A 20,134-nucleotide genomic window follows, 5' to 3' on the forward strand; every position below is an offset into this window, starting at 1 on the left:
TTGAAGAACTGGTTTATTTTGTAAAAATCCCCAAAAATCAAAGACACAAGTTGAACAGTTTGTTTTCAAACTTTACAAATGGAATTGAAATGTGTGAGCAGCATTCAATCTCAATTCAAACAGATAAAAAAAAAGACATCTTTAAATGAAATAATTGGTTTAAGTGTTTTTTCAGGCTGTCTTCTTCACCTTCTTCTTCTCTTTGGTCTGTTCCTTCTCCAGATATTTCTGAAACAATATGCATTTTAAAGAATTCTATTAGAAAATCTTTGGGTTTTTTTGCAGGGAAACAAACATTAGATGTAAAACTAGACTTAAACCCACACTACAAGTGTTTGAATCATTGCTTTAGCTGACTCTAAATGACTTCATGAACAGACACCTGAGGATCAACCTATCTCCTGTAGGTGTGATGACCGCTAAGGCCAAAAACATCTTCTACAGTTTACTGAAAGATTATAGCTGTGTGTGAAGTGTTGATTTTACCGCCACCTTCTGTTAATTGAGTTTCAATGAACTGCTGAACAATATTCAGTTGAAGTCCAAAGTAAGACCACATGGAGTCTAAGGTGGAGCTCTGTTGGGCCAGGTATAACACAGTGTGGGCGGAGCTGGGTCTCACCTGCAGCTTGTCGTAGTGTGATTGGCTGCTGCAGTGGGTCTTTTTGGCCATGTCTTCGTTGGAGTAAAACAGGAAGCAGACGCGACAGTAATAACCCATCTTGACATGTTCAACACCTGCACAAGAACACACAAATGAAAAAAGTGAAACCACGGAAGTGAACTGTCTGTATTTATGTTTTTTTTTTTTTTATGACATCCATGTGAGTCAGAAATGATGAACGCTGTAAAGACTGCGAGCTTGAAAAGTCCCACCCATTTATTTTTTATCGTTCTAACTTAAATGATGCAGAAATATATATTTGTTGTTGTTATATATCATGTTTCTAATTACATAACTCGAAATAGAGAATAATTTTAAAGTCTCTGATGAATTCAAAACTTTGTTAGGTTTTCTCACCTATTGGCGCGTCGGGGTCGTGGGGGGGCAGCGGCAGAGAAGCCACGCTGGGTTTGGTTTGAGGGGGCGGGGCAGCCTCGGCCTGTCCGTTCTGATTGGTCGATGATGTCTCCATGTTTTCCTCCTGTTTCACCTCCTGAAAGAGAGAGAACAAAGGTCTATGTTCAGACTGAAATATGTCAACTGTTGGATGATTGTGATGAAATGTGGCTCAGAGGGTGAACTTTATTTCCCGTCACCAGCAGATCAACAGTTTAGTCCAATCATTTTATTATTAAACACGCCGATGTCAGTGGCAGCAGCAGAGACGGCGTGCTCTGCAGGGGAGCCTCAGTGTCTCTGTTCTGATTGGTGGATATCTCCTCCTGCGACACAGAGGAGCACACACCCACAGCTCTGGATCACTTACTGATTTCATGATTTATACTCATGAATCCTTTCAGTCTGAGCTCCACTTTGTTGAGGATAATGTCTAACGTTGAGTGTTCTGGCTCTTATGAAATGTCATTCATTATATAACTGAACTGGACTGATGGATAAGGTTGAGAAGCAGAAGCACAGCAGCTTTTATTAAAATGAAATAAAGATAACAATGAATCTAATTATTTTTACACTTAAGCTTGCAGAAGAAGTCCCGTCCAGTTGATTGACAGCTTTACATAGTAATAATTATTTAGTAAAGAAAATTATATAAAAATGGTGAAAACAAAATAGTGTCGAACTTCAAATGAAAGCTGATCCCCCGTTTACGGCCCAGTCCCTTCGACTAGCCTCGTGTGGCTGCATGTTTTGATAAATCTAAGTCTGATTAGAGGCTCCTCTGCAGTTTTCTTTTGGTTCAAAATGTGACTTAAGATCTGAAGTTTTTTTCTTTTTAAAGTTGTGACACTATTAATCATTACATTAACAAAGATTGTATTTGTATAAAATATATGGTATCACGAATAATTAGTCATCTAAAATACAATTCAGACTTCCATATTTGATCATTCTATTATTTGATTCTGCTTTAAGGCACTTCCACGACTCCGTGATGCTCACACCTATAAACATTTATGGAGGAAGAAATCACAACATCAGACACAAACAGAGCTCTGACCTCCTTCAATTCAACACTGACCTTAATGTGGACACTTTTTACATCCTGACTGTTCTTCTGGTTCTGATCAGAAACATCTGGAATCGTCTCCGCTGAGTTTTCGTCTGTCTTTTCATTGACATCAGGGCCTTGTGTCTCCTCCTCTCTCCTCTCCTCCAGCTGCTCCTCCACCCTCTTCTCCTTCTCCTCCTGCTCCTCCTCTGTCAGTTTCTCCTCCTCTGCTTTCCTCTCCTCCCTCAGTTTCTTAGCGGGAGGTTCTTCCGAATGTTTGGACGATTTTGGAGGTGGGCTGCTGTTTTCTCTCTTCTCTGTGCTGGAGAATCGATGCCTAAAACCGATTCAATAAAAATATATTAAAGCTGTATAAAAAGGTCATTAAGAAGGGAGATTAAAAGACTCAGGTCTTTAGAGGCTCTGTAGAGGATATCTTTGTTCAATATTTAAACTGTTTACACATTCAGATTTTTTGTCTTACAAATATAAATTCCAACAAATAGAACCAAGAACACAGAGGACATCAAATTCAGTAGATTTCTGATCTTGATTTGTTATTTGTTTTGTTCCTTTAAAATAATGGATTTAACAGTCTATATGGTAACTTTTTTTGTGAAATTTAGTTTTGAAGCATTTTACACAGAAGACGCTCCGAGTGATTGGAAGAGCCAACCAGAGGATCTAAGAGGGTTTGAGAATATTCAGATTTTTAAACAATCTAAAACTTCCTCTTTTCAGTCTGGCTTTTAAGTCGTACTTTATAATTCTATGGTTAGTTTAAGTTTATTTATCGAAAGCCACTGCAATGAGGACTACAACCTCATTACATGGGGGCCGCTACATAACTGCCACGCCCACTGGCGCCCATCTCTCATTATTTATTTCATCCATCTTTTATTTTATTGAATTCATATTGGTGTGCATTAATCTTTAAAGGTCCCATATTATGCTTTTTCTGGTTTTATATGCCCTTTAGTGTGTTTTCCAAGTGTCCTGTGCATGTTTAGGCACATCTATGTGCAAAAATTCAAAGTCCGCGGAAACGCGGCTTCTCCTACCTCCTCCTGTTAGCTGTAGCATTAACTGCATGTAACGCTCAGTTCTAGCCCCCCTTGATAAAAAATTGTCATTCCGACGTCATTGTCAGTGTGAGATCACTGATCTAAGTCCATTGGCTCGTTGTGGCAAGCCCTGCAGCTCATGTTGAAATTTCCGAGAAGCGTGCTGAGCAACTGACCAATAACGACAGAGCGGATCGGCAGACCAATCAGAGCAGACTTGGCCCACGTGAGGTCTAGCAGTGTGGGCTCAGCAGAGTGCAGCTGACGGACTCAGAGCGTAGAGGGAGCAAGGAGGAGCAGTACATGAAAATACATATATTAAATATACGAACCCCAAAAAGGGCATAATATGGGCTCTTCTCTAACATTCCACTTTTCTGCTCCATGTAAAGCACGTAGCTTTTAAATAAAATTTGATTGATTGAAAAAGAGACTGACCCGTACTTGAGATGTCTGTACTTCCTGCTGACGTAGACCGTCAGACGTTTCCCGTTGAACTTCAGCGGGTTTGCTTTGCAGTCTTCGGCCATCTTCTCGGCATCCTCCACTTCCTCCATCTCAATGAAGCACTGAAGACAGAACAAAGGTCAGAGCGTCGGTGTTAATCTGAACTCCAGTGGCTCTAAAGACTCTTTGATGACACCACTCTGTGCTGGTTCTGTACCTCCTTCTTGATCCGGTTCAGGAAATACTTCTTGACTTTTCCGTACGGCTCGGCTAGGGTGAGGATGGACTCGTCCGAGTATTTACTGCTGGGGATCTGACCGATGTACACCACCTTACTGGAGCCGCACTGAACAACAAAAAGGAGAGAAGGATACACAGTTTGTTTTAAATAGAAGTTAGTTTCACTTTAACAGAACATCAGCTCGTTCAATAAATAAACATGTGAGAAGAAACGATGTCACTCTTTTCTTTGTCATTGTTCTTTTTAATCATTAACTTCTCTTTTAAAAAATGACAATCCCAAACTAACTCTATTCTCAGACTTTGATCAAAAACTGATCCTGGTTTTCTTCTCATGGGTAACTCTGTCTATGCAGTCTTTGATCATGAAGTCTGTTTAGTTTAAAAGATGCATTACAGCATATTGAACCAACACTACGGAGGAATGTCAAGATAGACGTTTTTCATTTTCCTGCTGAGCTTCAAAATCAAACATTACTATTTTTGAACATATCTAAAGGTTGAAATCAATAATACATTCGGTAGAAGAACATTCGCCTTGTATACATTGAAAACCACAATCTTATCAGAGCAAATGAGCATTTTTAAATAAAAACAAACAGATAAGTTTAAATTCTGGTATCTCTACAGCTCTACCTGTGACTTTGGTTTTTTTTATTAATAGTTATGATCTAACACAGATTTGTCTGACAAATAAATAACACTGACCATTATCCTGTACAGAAATAGACTAGTGACTCGTGTGCTCTGTGAGGTGGAACTCCTGTTTTTATCCATGAAGTCTGGTGTGAATGTAGAGAGTGATGTAACAAAAATCATAACAAAAAGCTCTGTCTCTGTAGGGATTCTTTCTGTAATGTTGTCAGAATAGAATAACAATCTGAGCCTGTCAGTGATAAAAACTACAACTTATAGAGGAAACACTTTGATCCATCAAGGATGATGTTGCAGACATTACAGCCTGTTTCACTGCTGCAGGCTGAACAAATCTACTGGAGACATTCAGAAACATTTTGAACCTTTTAAGTCATTTAGAACCCGAGATGTGTAACAATAATGTCCTCGATTTAAAAACTTGAATTCAGCTTGAAGCTTTATTTTCTTCTTTATTCTCAGGACAGGAAATATAAATCAGAGGTTGAAAGCAGCTGACTTCAACTACACAATAGTGGTCTTTGTCTTCAATTCTAAATCAATGTTCCCTTCCACACAGATAACACCAGTCTTTCACAGAGTCATGTTCTCTTTGAACTCTGAATGTTCGCTTATATTCACTGAAAGAATGTCTGTGGCCATGAGACAGAGTTTGAGACTTCACAGGATGTGAAGTAGAGATGTTTACCTGGATGGTCGGGTAGGTCATGGAGTGGCTGATCCTCACAGGTCGGCCGCACACAGACGCCGTCACGTTACTGTTATAAAACTTAAACATGGCGCGAGCTTCTTCTTCCGTCTCAAACTGAAGATACGCCTGGAAACACATTCTATATTTTAGAGACAGGATGTGATACTTCAACATGACATATTAACAAAAAGTCCATCACAGTGTTAGATCATCAGCTCTCTGTCTGAGCAGATTAACAGGTTCATCAAGAAAACGGAAATATTAAGAGTAGAGATGTTCCCATCTGATTCCGACACATGTGCACCGATACAACACTGATTCTGATATTTTAACATCATAACTAATAATGTTGTTGTTGGTATTATGTGAATGTTTTCTTACACAAGGGCAACACTCCTGTGGCCTGACAAACACAATACAAATAAAAAAAATAGATTGAAATACTATGGCTGATCAATACTTATAAAAACAATCTGGCTTTACCTCTGGCCATCACACATCAGTGTTTCTCTGAGGGAACCAGATCTGATGATTCAAGTTTTAATTCAACTATCACAGTGTTGTTTGAGGTCAGGTGTACCTCAGGTTTCAGGTCCAGCACCAGGTGTTTGACCAGCTTCCCAAAAGGTTTAGCGAGTCCGAGCAGCTCGTCCAGGAAGTTATAACCTCGTCTGAAGCCGACTATGTTGACCACTCTCATCCCCTGGAGAACAAAAAGAAAGAAGAAATGTAAAAACCACTGTAGACGTGTGATAATTCCTCGGTTATTATTCATTAAGTCTATTTCTTATCTATTAATTTTTTTTTTTTTTTTGCTGCTGTGACACCCTGTAGCATGTCAGACATGAACGTAAACTTTAAAGACGTACCCCTCTCCTCGTGTTGTCTGCAGTGAAGAGACACAAACAAACAGAATTATTGTTAGTTTCCCTCTGCAGCAGCCTCCTTTTAAAACATCTTAAATATCAGACTGATTACATCATCAGAAAAGAAAATTACAATTAGCTGCTATACACAGACTTTGGAAGTTGATTAGAGAGTACATGAATACCTATGAGTGTAATTTATATTTGAGGTATAAAACATTTTATTCTGGAGTAAAAACCAGGTACCGATATTGTCAGACTCTCCGTGAACTTCTTCGTCATCCTCCACCAGCTCGTCCAGCGTCACAAAGTCCTCCATGTTCTCCAGGAAGTCCTCATCCTGAACAAAACAAATATACAGATGTTGAAAATATGAGAGCCCACACGAGGACTAATGATGATAGATTAAACAGTTTTGTTCCTATAGTGTGTGGAGAGCAAAGATAAGACTAAAACAGCACACCACACACTGAGGCCACACTCACACAGGACCCAGTTACCGTGCTTTGGGCCTTACAAGTTCATTGGTACAGCGTATAACTGTTGAAATAATCCAGAAGAGCTCAGAAGGTTTTAAACCTGTACAGGTGATAAGTGTTAAATTAAAGCGTACCTCTTCTGCTGATCCCTCCATCATCTCTGAACTCTCTGCTGGTTCTGTGCTCTGCTCTTCTTTGTTCTCCTGTTCTTCAGTTTCTGCTGCTTCTGTTTGCGCCTCAGGCTCCGCCCCCTGCTCTACCTCACCTTCAGCACCGTCCACATCTCCAGGCTTGTCACAAGTGACATCGTCAGCACCAGGAAGCTGCGTATACAGCGAAACATTTAGAAAACTTCTGGAAAAAAAAACTTAAAGGGCAAGAGATTTCCAAACTGATTTTGATCAGTGTCATGTTGATCAGCGTTGTCATGACAACAGTTTATGATCAATACATTGAAACAATAGGACATGAATTAATATTTAAACTCATAAGTGTTCTCGTAAATTAATAACCTGATATGTGTAAATAATTTCCCTCCTCATATTTTTTTTGTTAACACATTTCAGTGTTTTTTTTTTTACCATCACCTGTTTGACCTCCTCCAACTCCTCCACTGTTTTCTCCACAGTCTCTGCTCTCTCTGGCTCCTCTCCCTCTGCGTCTCCATCGGTTAACTGCTCCTCTCCCACTTCCCCGCCTTCCTCCTCCCCTTCCATCACTCCTGACACCTCTTCTTCCTCCTCCTCCTCTGTGGCAGGCTTCTCAGCAGGCTTCACTTTGTTCTCCTCCTCCTCCTTCTCCTGTTCCTTCTTCTTCTCTTCTCTGCTCCTGGAGCTGGAGGAGGACTTGGATGAGGAGGAGGTCCTGAGGGAGCTGGAGGAGGTTCTGGTCCCAGTGGCAGAGGAGGAGGAGGAGTTTGTGTTTGCTCTGCTGCTCCTCTGGCCTCGACTGTCTCCTGCAGCACCTCCCTGTCTCCTGTTCACACTGACAGAAACAAAACTCAGAGTTAGAGCGGATCGTTAGTCTGCCTTCATGTTCACCGGAAGGTGGGTGGGCGACACAATCTTTTACCTTGGGATTCCCAGATAAAAACAATACACTCACAGACTCTTTCTCAGGTATACCCTGTCCAGTTTACTACAGGTGTGTGTGTTGCACTCACTTGAGTGTCTTGTACTTGGTGCAGATGTTGAGGCGGATGGGTCGTCCTTTGATGGTGAGCGGGTTCAGGCTGTAATATTTGACCAGCATCTCTGCATCCTCGGGGGTCCCCAGCTGGACAAACGCCTGCTCACACATAAACAGAGACACAATAAGAAGACTCGCACGGATCAGGAAAATGTTTTGATTCACTGACAGGATGCTGTTAGCACACCAGTGGGGACAGTAAAGGTAAATCACTGATGACAAATTTCATGTCACCCCTACATATGTTATATGCACCCCTGCATAAATGTCTAAAGCTGTGGCTTTACACATAAATACGTATGTATAGTTAATACATATAACATTAGTAGATTTTTCATGCGTTTTGGTTATGCACTTCTAAGAATGATAAACAATATGAAAAATTAAATATATTCAGAATGTGATTATTTTTTAAAAGAAGTGACCTTATTTGAGTTTCACTGATTTCTTGATTTAATTAATAGAGGGGTCGATTCTGGTAGTTCCACATATGAGCCTTGTGTGCGGAGGTTTTTTTATGTAAGCTAAAGACAGAAAAACTCAGTGCAGAATAATATCGGCAACATCCAGTTGAACAAAAACAACCGTAAGCTTTTTAGAAAGGTTTGTAAACATGTGACATTCAAATTCAATCTTTGCATCAAAGGAGTAACATTGGTAACATTTCTCTCTCTTTCTCTTTCTCTTCAATCACCTGCATAATATACAAATGCTACTCGCAAAACGTCGTAAAAACAAATAACAATACGTAGGTGGCTGCAGATATACCTGGGAAACCTGCCCAGTATATTTGTAGGAAACACTGTCTGAGATTATTTAAGTCTCTTGGGTTAATTTTTCAGGAGGGAAAAATCCAGATGAATCACATCCCTGATGTAGACAGAGTCTAAAATCTATAGTTTACCTGGTCGGTTAAGAACAGGTGTTTCTCTACGGTGCCGAAACGTGCAGCGATGGTCAGCAGCTCCATCTTCTTCTCCTCCTCTCTGGGCAGGTTGGAGAAGAAAACCACCTGGCTGCCGTAACCTTTGACGTCTCTGACAGGTCGGTCAGACGGCCTGTCTGCTGCCCGCTCGTCTTTCTGAGGGTCAAAAACAGGAAACATTTCAGTTAAGGATAGGTTTGATATGTTTAAATGTGTCATCTTCATTTTCATAAGCGTGATGAAGAGGAGCGAAGAGGAGCGTTGTTACCTCGATGACCAGCAGCCTCTTGGACAGGTAAAAGGTGAGCGGTTTGCCGTACAGAGACGCTGGATGCTGCTCGTAGTAGTTGACCATGTCCAGAGCCTCCTCGTGGCTGTTCATCTCAAAGAAGGCCTGATGGAGACACACAGGTACATTTACTTTAATGAGATGCTGTGACTGATGAACAAAGAAGAAAAGATACAGAGAGCCCAGAACAGGACACCAGAATTTTCAAAATATATTTCTAATAAGTATCTAACGATATCAATACCTGCTTGATACCACGACAACAAAAACAGAAGTCCCGGGCATCCAATATTGGGACATTTATCATTTTTAATTAGCAAAAATTGCAATATTTGATGCACTTATTCTGTGTTATGAAACAGATGTATTTTCTAAAGCTTCTGTAGTTTTTGATACTATCTTACATTTCATGTCATTTTAAAACACATGGTATCAATGAGCATCAAAGTATTAATGAACTTTCCTGGATGATGTTGTTCAGACATCAGGCTCACCTTATTCTTCAGCACCAGGTGCTCCCTCAGGACGCCAAATGGCTCGGTGAAGGCGAACAGAGTCTTGGTGCTGAGCGGCTTCCTGTCGTACTTCACCACCACCACCCTGCTCCTCAGCTGACCACAGAACACATCCATCTTCAGTGTGATTACTGCATTGTTACGTATATTTTACTACCGTGTGGTTCAGCAGGAGACACAGAGACATGAACCAACGTGTGCTCAAAAGACCTTTGAACACACCCACCTCACATTATGCACACTGTACAAATGACCCATAACACTCCACCTTACATAACTTGAAAACCATCAGTGTGTCTGTGTTTCATCGTGTGAGTATTTTGTGCAGAGTTTCAACTGACAAAACATGACTCAACTCGAGGTCTCCTCTGCTGTTGATTCAAATTGTGACAGCCATAAATGAGTTGTTTTAAATCTTTAAATGCAAACCAGATACTTGAAAACAGATGCAGATTTTACTGAAGTGCATGGATTACTTTTATAATCTGTAATTTAAAGGAATATGAATTATTTGGGGAGATGGATTAACTAAATTGAGGGAGAGGACAAGAAAGTCCCCCCACCCCGACCTCCTTTTGTTTAATAAGATCAGTAAGTTGTGTTAATGACAGAAAAGCACAAACTGACCTTATTCTGTACCGGCTGGTTCTTTCCTGACAGACCAGGACCTCCACCTCCTCCTGACGCACACGAACAACACACTCAATGTTAACACCACTGTTTTGTATATCCTGCAGAGGAGTCAGATCAGTTCATTCCCTGCACAGAAACAATAATATCATCCTTGTGTCTTACCCCAGCTGGAGGACATCCCTCCTGCTGTCTGAGCTGAAGACATGGGGGCAGGTCCCAGCAGCCCCGACGACAGGTTGGGCGTATCCAGAAGACCCCCACTGAAACAAAGACACGAGATAAGTCAGATATCAGTAGAGCTGCAACCATGGACGAGGTCAGTGAGTGAGTCTTACCCTCTGCCTGACGACATGCCAGGGTCCCACTCTGGATACCTGAAAAAAATATATATATATTTACCATCATTACATCTCCAAACGTCGGTTAAATACTGACGGTGTCATCGTGTATTTGAGTGTCTCACATGTTGAGCAGCAGCCGTCTGTTTTCAGCATGTCGAAGTCCATCGTTGTGTTGGTTCCACTCCTATTCATTTAAATAGAGTTACAACACAAGCCGTCTCTGCTCCATGTGTCCTACCTTTAAAGGAATATTTCACCTAAAGCTTGAGAGTGGTTTATTCAACAAAAGCACTAAAGTTGAATGTCTTTAAGTCAGTATTTAAACACTGAGGAGTCATATGAAATATATGCTCTAAACACAGCCTTCTGTTTTCTCTGTAAGTGAGTTTACTGGCTAAGGCTGCAACAACAATGACAAATATTTAATTAATGACTGCATGAATCTGTTCTTTCTGAAATATGTTTTTATAATCCCACAGAGCACAGCCTTAACATAACATTATGATAATAAGCAAAACACCAGTCATTAACATTTTATGTCAATGGAAGAGTCAAGGTAAACGTTTAAGGCTGGTTAAAGATCCAGATTTGGAGATATCCTAATTGAGTTTAGACCCTGAACCAGATCTGAGTCATTAAATAAATAGTCATGAAACAGAACCAGATATAATAAACATGTAATATCCATAATATCTATTTATTTTTGTTTGTTATGTTTTTTCATGTCAAAAATATAAACGTTTGCCAGTAACAAGTTTTTTTTTGTTTTGAACTTTAACAAAGCCGCCAAAGTTTGGACTTGCTGATCCACCTGGGTTTAACAGCTGATTCTGAGGTGAAGAAGTAAGAGACATTAAGTGATGTCATCGTGTAAAGAGCTGCTGATTGGTCCAGGGCATGTCAGACTAGACTGCATTGCTTCTTACAGACACTAAAATCTTCTTCTGAAAAACGCATCATGGTAGGGAGGTCAATTTCCACAATTAAATTTAATTCTACTGTGACATGATTCTGGTGTAACTTGAATAACTTTGATAAAGATTGTGAACATTACCTAGCTGGAGGAAGCCAACATGAAGGAGGACGGGTAATGACAAGAACGTGGTTATAGGGTAGACTACTGCATTAAGACCTTTGATGATGACTGCAGAGGCCGAATTTGACTGTTTACTGCTGAAGAGCTTCTCAGGTAAGAAAATCAAGACACATGCTGTAAGTTGACTAAAACAAGGAAATTACAGAATGCCGACTGAGCCTCCGATCATTGGAAACATGATGGATGATTACCATCTGGCGCTGACTGAAGTGGTCAGTGACCTGAGCTCGGGCGTCTGACCTGAAACTTTTGTATTAATCCGAGAAGAAGAGAGGAAGGAGGCTGGATGGTACTCACCATGATGGAACGAACGTCAAAGTCACAAAGAGAGCACACATGTGGGAATACGGGGGGCAGGGATCCCAAGAAGTCTTGGACTTTTCTGTGTGGAGGGGGGCCGATTCTCCTCGACATAAAGATGGGGTCTGAGGAGGACAGGCCCATGCCAAGGCTGCTGTAGGAATCATGGTGGGAAAGCTCAGAGTACAGCCTCTCCCTGCTCCCACCTCCACCACCTCCGCTGCTGCTGCTGTAGTTTAGACTATAGGCCCGGCTGGGAGTGACGTCCTGCAGAGAACTGTACCCAAAGTCTGAACAGGATTGGGCCCGTGTTGAACCCTGACCCAGAGAAGGACCCCCCATCCTCCCCATGGGTGTGTCAGCCCAGCTGTCTCTTCCTCCTTGATATGCAGCCTCAGAGGACATGGAAGACATGGAAGACGCCCCCCTCCGCTCCCCTGCCTGTCCCTTGCGGCTCTTGAGCTGCCTGAGGATGTGCGGCAGCGTCTCAACGCTGATGTCCTCTTCGGGGATTTCGGCGAGAGCATCCAGGTCAGAGGGCGACAGCCCTAAACTGGCGAACAGCTTCATGGTGCTGCCAAGATGGTTGCTGCTGCCAAGCCTGGACATCTGTGAGCCGCTATCATTGCCCTCCATGCCACCACCACCCACACCCGAGGACATGCCCCCCATCTGCCGGCTGGATCTCTGTTCGTTCATGCTGAAGTTCAAGGTCTCTGCGGCGGCCAGGAGCCCCCGACCCACGGCAAAGTGTTTCTGACCTCCGTCTGACTGTGACTTTTGAGACATGACGTCACAAAGTGGATCTGCTCACTGCTTTCAAAATGATTCAGTGCAGGCGAGTCAAGATAAAGATCGAAGCAGGCAGGGAAAAAAAGATTGTTCTTTTAAGGGTTGGAGGAAGTGAATGTCAGTTAATGTCTTGTTTGCAAAGAATAAACTCTGTAAAAGTGCAGGTGAACCCCCTCCTCTCTGGAGAACGCCTTATTTCTGTTGAAACACAAGGAGGCAGAGACACTCTTCAAACACTGCCTCTAGTAAAGACAACGGAAGACAGTGGAGAGGCAATGAGCCATAGCAGCTTGAGGGAAAACACTTTGATGAGCAAAGGTAAACTGCGATTACAGGGACATGAATGAAATTAAAGAAGAATAGGAAAGCAGATAGAAAAAAAGCCCTGCAGTCTCACAATTCACCTCAAGACAAGGAGGGAGGAAACGAACTGATCTGGACAAGAGTGTGTTTGAAACATCCTCACTGAATAAGAGAAACACTCTGAGGACCGTAGGAAATAGTCAAAGAGAGATGTGCATAATCAATTAAGCCTCTATGTGAATAGAAAAGTCTGATCACAACAAGAAGGACTTAAATGAGTGTCCAATTATTTTGAAAGAAGAGACAAAACTGGACCAAAACTCAACCTGACTTGTAGCATTCATAACACAGCTCAAGCATGATTATATACACAGGGAAACACTATCTAGTATGTGAATGCATGAAAACTCAGTTGTGTGCAAAATTTGAACCACAGGTTTTAAATGAAGGGAAGCAGACACACTGGACCTGCACTGTGACTCCAGCTATGGTATGATAATATTACTCCTAATTTTGTAAACTCAGACAACATGTATATATATGGTCATGCAAAACCACTATAAATGAGTTATGCATTGGCTAATTATAATATAAAGTCCATATTAAGATATAGTCCTGCAGGTAACAAGTCATGCTAGTAGAGGCCAGCCTTACTAACACGACTGTTCACACACTAACGCTAATACCAACGTCGTAAGGACTTGAATTCAATTGCAACTTTCAAATACGACTGTGTTTTCTTTTAATCTATCAACTACAAATAATAATTAACACGTATGTTTGCAAAAAAAACAAACAGTCTTACCCCAGTTTTTCGCACTGCGTAGCTTGAAGCTACCGCAGCAAGCTCCACACTGTTTCTCACTGTTGGCTGGATTCTCGCGATGTTTAGTTCACTTCAACGAGATGTGAATGAAACAAACACGATTCGTGTTCTTGCTGTTCTCTCATCTTCTTAATAGTTTTTTAAAATTGTGTATGTGTGCTTAACTGTTACAAAAAGTTGTACACAGTCCGATATTTATATAGTCTTTTCATTGAGCTGCAATGAATTTAGTCAAAATAAAAGAGAGACGGGTAGGTATCCAGTCTTCTAAAAGACTACAATGCTGCCTTCAAGAGACATCCGGAAGACTCATGCTCAAGTTTGGTGAAAAGTCCAGGGAGACGATATGTATGCATCTATTTTTGGTAAAGAATATAAAATAAAATAAAAAACAACCTTGGTATTATGTTTCAAAATTACGAGACCATAAAAAAGATCTCGGCTGACACATTTTGTTAACTTTTCAGTGACAAAAAAGGCGTTTTGTTACATTCGTCTACCTGATTATGTAAAGGTATCAGTATAACACAATAAGAAAATAAGTAATTGTTTGACAAGATATGAACTTTCTCCCTGTCTTTCCATTTGCCCTCTTTATAACACAGCCCTGGGTATTTTTGCACTACAGTAATTTCAGACACTTTGAAATAATTGTCTTTTGGTATAGATTGAAGCACAGAAATCTGGTAAAAGAAAAGCCTCATACAAAAGGATGTGACTGGTCAGAGGCATCATGTTGTTTATTTAACTTAAAGAATTACACTACATTAAAATTCTTAATTGCACAAATGCATTTTGTGCAGTTTTGACAGTGTGCAGGAGTTTCCCTGCAATTTTGATGGACTCGTTCTTCTTTAATGCACCTGTCTTATGAAACAGATGGGGTGTTTTTTTTAAGGTTCAGCACTTTCCTATGTAATAATACTGTCCATCATTAAATAACAAAGATAATATAATTTTAAAACAGGTAATATAGTATAATATAATAATAATAATAATAAGTATTAAACATTTTTCTTTTAAGATAAGATAAGATAATCCTTTATTTGTCCCACAACGGGGAAATTTACATTGTTACAGCAGCAAAGATTGCAAACAAAAAGTGAACACAGTACAATTTAAATATAAAAAGAAAAATTAAGAATGTACAAAAAAAGACAGACATGCACACAGTGCACATAAAGTGTAACATGTTATTGCACAAAGTGGTTTGATAAACATAATATAACATTAATATAACATTATTATTGCACAATGTCAGAGTGAATTGTGTGTGTTCTTTGGGCGGGGACAGAAATAGGAGTCAATATGTTCTTCTAACTATTTATATGTAGCATCATCTATACACGTGAATGACATCAATAAACTAAACTCAAAAATATCACAAATGCCGGAAGTACAAGGAGAGGCCATTTTTCCGATTTTCAAGTACCGTTTAGTTTAATTAAGTTATGTATCACTTGAAGGCAGCAGGTCGTTCTACCCAATCACAAGCGAGCATGGAGTGACGTCAAAGATGTAAACAAACGGGGGCAGCGCGGCCATTACAGTTTCACAAGAGTTCGACACAGAGTTGACCGTTGTGTCCTGTGCTGTCGGGGAAATCGGGTTTTCAGGTATTTTAGATTTAAAAACTCAGCGTTATGTGTTCTTACGTTATTTTAATATGTTTTATTGACGTTTTTCTGTGGATGTTACTGAGTTATTCCGCTGTGTTCACTGTGGAAATGGGAAAGAGAACAGCTCCAGTCCTGTGCAAAGCAGACAGCGGCCATAACAGCGACCCTGACATAACGGAGCAACTGTTCGCTGTCTGAAGGTTAAATCTGTCCTCTGTGTGCTGTCTGGGGGTTCAATCTGTCCTCTGTGTGCTCTGCAGTGTTGAAGAAGGCGTGACTTCTGTGATCCGGGAGAGCGATGAAGGACCCGAGTCTCAACAACGTCAACAACATGACCATCAGCAACGAGGTCATCCTCAGCAACCAGTTCATCTCTGAGGAAGACCCGTTCGCTGAGTACATGTGGATGGAGAACGAGGAGGAGTTTAACAGACAGGTGAGAGCCCCGCCCACAGCACACCTGACGGACAGGTAAAACCGCTTCACAACACAAGTTGTTACCATACCAGATTTTTAAACCATACTATTTTCATTTCATATTTGCTCATTTCATTATTATAATAAAGCGTAGGCGATGTTAAGGTTATGGAACTTTTCTAAGCCTCTTTTAATATTTTTTTAAAGTCTTTATATGCGATTTTTTAAAAATATAATAGAAATCAAGTATCACCTCTGAAAATAACTCTGTGAGTCATGACTGTCTACAATGGGTGTAACACCCGAGTCCCACTGTCTGTGATGTTTTCAAAGTTTTCAGAGTCCTATCTTCACTTTGTTTACATCGCCCGGACAGCGGCTGACTCCTCCCCTCGTGTATAAAAGTTGTTTAATTGAGGGACTAGAGAAAAGAAGAATAACATACTGTACTCACTGCTTAACTGTGTTTCTAGATCACACTCATTTCAGGTAAATTTACATGCAGTGTGAAGATACGAGCATAATAAAGATCGCTATTTGGTTCCATGCTGGTGCTCAGGGGCGACATCTGCTGGATCAAAAAATCACATATAAAGCCTTTAATGGTATCTAAACTTAACAAAGCTTTAAAAAAAAAATACAACTATTTTATTTGACAATAAGAGTAATGAATCCAACAAAAATTGTTCTAAAACTCAAAATGTTGCCAATACATTTTAGACAGTGTGCAGGAGTTTGCTTTTCATGTTTCATCATCATCATCAACTTTTATTATTAGACTCAAGGTCCATTTTAAAAGACATACAATACAAAAAATAGACAACACACACATATACATTAGAATAAAAACATTCCCGCCTCTTATAAAAGGCACTTATACCAATGTCTCCAAAGGTATGACTGGTAGCGTGCTGCACTATAACTTGGGTTCGACAGCAGCATTATAATTACATTCTTTGAGTCATTCAAGCGACCAATAAATCTGTACATAAGGTTCCTCAATAAAGCTTGTAAGGTGTTAACTCCTGCATTCACAAATAGCTCACTTGCACTACTCCACCTTGGCCTTTTAAGTAAGATCCTAAAACAATCATTGTAATTAATTAACCGTTTCCCGGGTGAAAGTGCAGAAGTTTGTGCAAAGTTTAAGACTAGTTGGAAGACTATTCCATTCTTTAACGGCTTTAAAAGAAAAAACAGATTGTGCTAAAGCGGAGCCACGTTTAGGAATACTGCAATCTCCGTTAGAGGCAGAGACCTTGAAGACCTGCTTATCAGCTCAGAGCGAAGTTTCACAAAGCTTTTCAATGGTGGGGGAGCAGCATCATGGATTATTTTGTACACTAAGCGGACATCGGTATAAAAAATTAAATTGTCAAAGCTCAGAATTTTATATATATATATAGATATATATATATATATATATAAGCAACCTGAAGTCTGTGTTTGATCATTAAAAACAAGAAATTACCCAGTATTGGTTGCCGTCTATTTTTGTTACCATGGTATCAAACAGGTATGGATATCGTTCCGACTTTTACTATCCTATCAAAGGTTAAATTCTGGTATCATGACAACTCTAATATGGATACATGTTTCAACACAGTCACACAAATAGACCACAGTAACAAAAACATTGGCAATTTTTCACTAACGAAAAGCTTTTGAAGTTTGTGATTCTATCATTAAACTGAGACTGCATCATCTTTTACTCAGACAGGTGCGCGTATCAGACAGAGACCAGGTCAGCACATGAATGCATCATTATTACCGCACAGAGCCAGGATCTTTTATTAAATCGACTTTTACATTGAAATCTGTGACTCACATGGCACTCAAACAGACAATGATTTTTTTTCAGAATCATTTTACAGATATGTGTTCAGTCCTGTTCTTCATGCGTCAGATTTTAACACAGCGTATGTGTGTGTGTGTCCGTGGGGTGTGTGCGTGTTGTTGCAGGTGGAGGAGGAGCTGTGGGAGGAGGAGTTTATCGAGCGCTGCGTACAGGAGCTGCTGGAGGAGGAGGAGCAGTGGGAGTGGTTCATCCCGTCCAGAGACCTCCCCGCTCAGACCGTCAGCCAGCTGCAGGACCAGATCAGCCTGCTCGTCCTGGACGGAGATGTGCATGCTGACGCAGACTTCGAAATTGTTGTGAGTTCTAAGGAAATGTAATGAACTTAGATACTTTTTCGTTTCCATACAATAAAATCCCACACACTGTCTAAATTGCACTTTAGCACACTTTTTTACAATTTGGACAGTGAGCAGCAGTTTTTGATAAAAACGCAAAGGTTCCCTATATTGGGTGCGTAGGACTTTTGTTGCCATGGTATCAAAACAGGTACTGATATTGTTTGATGTTTGACTAGAATAATATCACGTTTAAAATTCTGGAAACAGTAGAACCCTACATCCGGTCTGCAGTATCACCAACAACGACAAAAAAATACTGAAAAGAGCTTTGAATGGTGTGAAAACAAATAAAGTAATTCATATTTTAATAAATAAAAATAGTTGTTATTGTTGCCACAAAGCGATGTCTCATGGTCCCTTTCTCCATCAGGTGAACAGCAGTCTGAACCCAAATGCCAAGGAGTTCATCCCGGGGATCCAGAAACACGCCATCTGACCCCGCCAGGCTCCGCCCCCTATCCCTGCCTCACTCCGCACTGTGACATCATCAACAAGATGTCTGCTGTATTTTCCAGTCGCCACTCAACCTTCAGCCTGACGTGTTGCCAAAGTTCTGTGCTCGCATGTGTTCGACTTGAGTTCCCATAGTTACTGAAATCTCCACCTGTACACTGGTCTGTCTACCTGTGAGTGTGTGTGTGTGTGTGTGTGTGTGTGTGTGTGTGTGTGTGTGTGTGTGTGTGTGTGTGTGTGTTTAACTCTCTGAATGTAAATCAGCTGAGAGTGTTTGTGTGTGTTTTCTCTTTGATCCAGAACAAACCCCTTTCTGTTACTATCAGTTCTGATGTCTCACTCGGACATTTTTATTTGCACTTTTATAAAAAAAAAAACCTAAAAACAAACTTTGTGTTCATATTTTATTCTGAGGTTAGAACCAGTCTGATCCAGTTTACACCTGGTCTGATCCGGTTTAGATTGGTTTGGTCTTTGATTCACTGCACTTCTCCATATATCCCAGCATCCTTTGTGGTTTTGGTCCGTGCTGCCTGTCGGAGCTGTCTGCTCTCTGCTGCCTCATTAACTGCTGTTTGTTTGTCAGTTTTTCTAAATGCACATAAAGTACTGTATAAAAAGTCATATAAAGGAAAAAGTTGTAAAAAAAAAAAATCTATTTTTTCTAAATCTATTTGAAATAAATGTTTATGGAGAAAAAATCTGTGTGTTTCCAGTCCTCAATTGTTGTGTTCGATCAGTAATCTGCATACATGTTATTTTATAATAAAAGATCTGAAATGTTTAAAGAAATATGAATCTGATATTAAACATTCTGTAAAGCCTGGCTCACACTGCAGGAGAATTTTAGGTCCGATTCTTCCTTCCTGACAATCGCAGGGTGGCTCCTGACTCAAGGCTGTTCGGAACTGATTATCTGCTCAGATTATCTTGTAGTGTGAGTGGTATAAAGCGCCAATCTTAACGTCCCCGATCTGCTCTGCGGTAGTCGGGGACGCCCCATTTTATTTCAAACATGTTCGATATTTAGGATCTAAAATCTTGACGATTACGTCATGACCTGGCCGAGGTCGTGCACAACTACAATATAATCACAGTCAAGCTGCTTCCTACTTTAAGAAGGGACGATCAGAAGCTGCTGAAACCTTTTCTCTCTTATTTTTTAGTGTTGTCACGACACCACAATTTTAAACTTCAATATGCTTCTAGAAAAAAATGAACCCATATCATATCAATGCCTGTGTGGAAATTATTAAGACTTGACTCCATACAATAAGACTCAGTTGACTCAGATGGCTTACGATGATGAAAGTTTATACATAAGTAGAATACTCATGAGGAGACATGATTCAACATCACACTTCTGTTCTCGTGTCTCGCTCAATCACATCTGCAGAACTTTTCAAAAGGCATCGCATATATCCTAAAATACATTACCATTATCAGGGTCACATTGACCCACCTAGACTAATCTGTGACGTCAATTACACTGGAGCAGACAACAAGTCTACCAAACATCCTGATAGCAGATATCAGGAAGAACAGTTGACACTCTCCAAGCTGTACTTGGTGTTCTAATAACAACTGAACTCTGTCAGGTCTGACTGACATTAGAGAACAGTGAATAAACATAATGACATCTGTACATTATAATCTAAATAACTACAGAAATTCCACCACAGATACCAC

The 20,134-nt window shown here is 40.4% G+C and overlaps 2 protein-coding genes across 5 annotated transcripts; one reads left to right on the top strand and one right to left on the bottom strand.

Annotated features, from left to right (window-relative positions):
* Window positions 1–3: 3 nt before the first annotated feature.
* On the bottom strand, window positions 4–13,866 carry matr3l1.2 (matrin 3-like 1.2). 4 transcript variants are annotated; one of them, XM_061048607.1, is made up of 23 exons: window positions 13,740–13,866; window positions 11,837–12,829; window positions 10,566–10,627; window positions 10,438–10,476; window positions 10,265–10,362; window positions 10,097–10,149; window positions 9,449–9,565; window positions 8,934–9,059; window positions 8,645–8,821; window positions 7,715–7,839; window positions 7,140–7,536; window positions 6,687–6,875; window positions 6,320–6,413; window positions 6,077–6,093; window positions 5,788–5,910; window positions 5,205–5,333; window positions 3,840–3,968; window positions 3,614–3,744; window positions 2,136–2,448; window positions 1,306–1,383; window positions 1,022–1,154; window positions 623–738; window positions 4–228 (listed from the first exon to the last, which is right to left on the bottom strand). In XM_061048607.1, exons 2-23 carry the CDS (start codon window positions 12,626–12,628, stop codon window positions 172–174), a joined length of 3,495 nt encoding a protein of 1,164 aa, XP_060904590.1. In that variant the 5' UTR covers window positions 12,629–12,829; window positions 13,740–13,866; the 3' UTR covers window positions 4–171. The 4 variants fall into 4 exon arrangements, with proteins under 4 accessions (XP_060904590.1, XP_060904588.1, XP_060904589.1 ...); XM_061048605.1 differs by having other exon boundaries at window positions 1,306–1,386; window positions 13,740–13,865; XM_061048606.1 differs by having other exon boundaries at window positions 1,306–1,386; window positions 11,837–12,652; window positions 13,740–13,842.
* Window positions 13,867–15,265: 1,399 nt separating this feature from the next.
* Window positions 15,266–19,148, top strand: LOC132982247 (polyadenylate-binding protein-interacting protein 2-like). The gene is made up of 4 exons (XM_061048609.1): window positions 15,266–15,376; window positions 15,640–15,815; window positions 17,759–17,950; window positions 18,363–19,148. The coding sequence occupies exons 2-4, from the start codon at window positions 15,678–15,680 to the stop codon at window positions 18,426–18,428; spliced, it is 396 nt and encodes a 131-aa protein (XP_060904592.1). The 5' UTR covers window positions 15,266–15,376; window positions 15,640–15,677; the 3' UTR covers window positions 18,429–19,148.
* Window positions 19,149–20,134: the final 986 nt, after the last annotated feature.

The sequence above is a fragment of the Labrus mixtus genome, chromosome 10 (assembly GCF_963584025.1).
Source record: "Labrus mixtus chromosome 10, fLabMix1.1, whole genome shotgun sequence".
NCBI classification, from domain to species: Eukaryota; Metazoa; Chordata; class Actinopteri; order Labriformes; family Labridae; genus Labrus; species Labrus mixtus.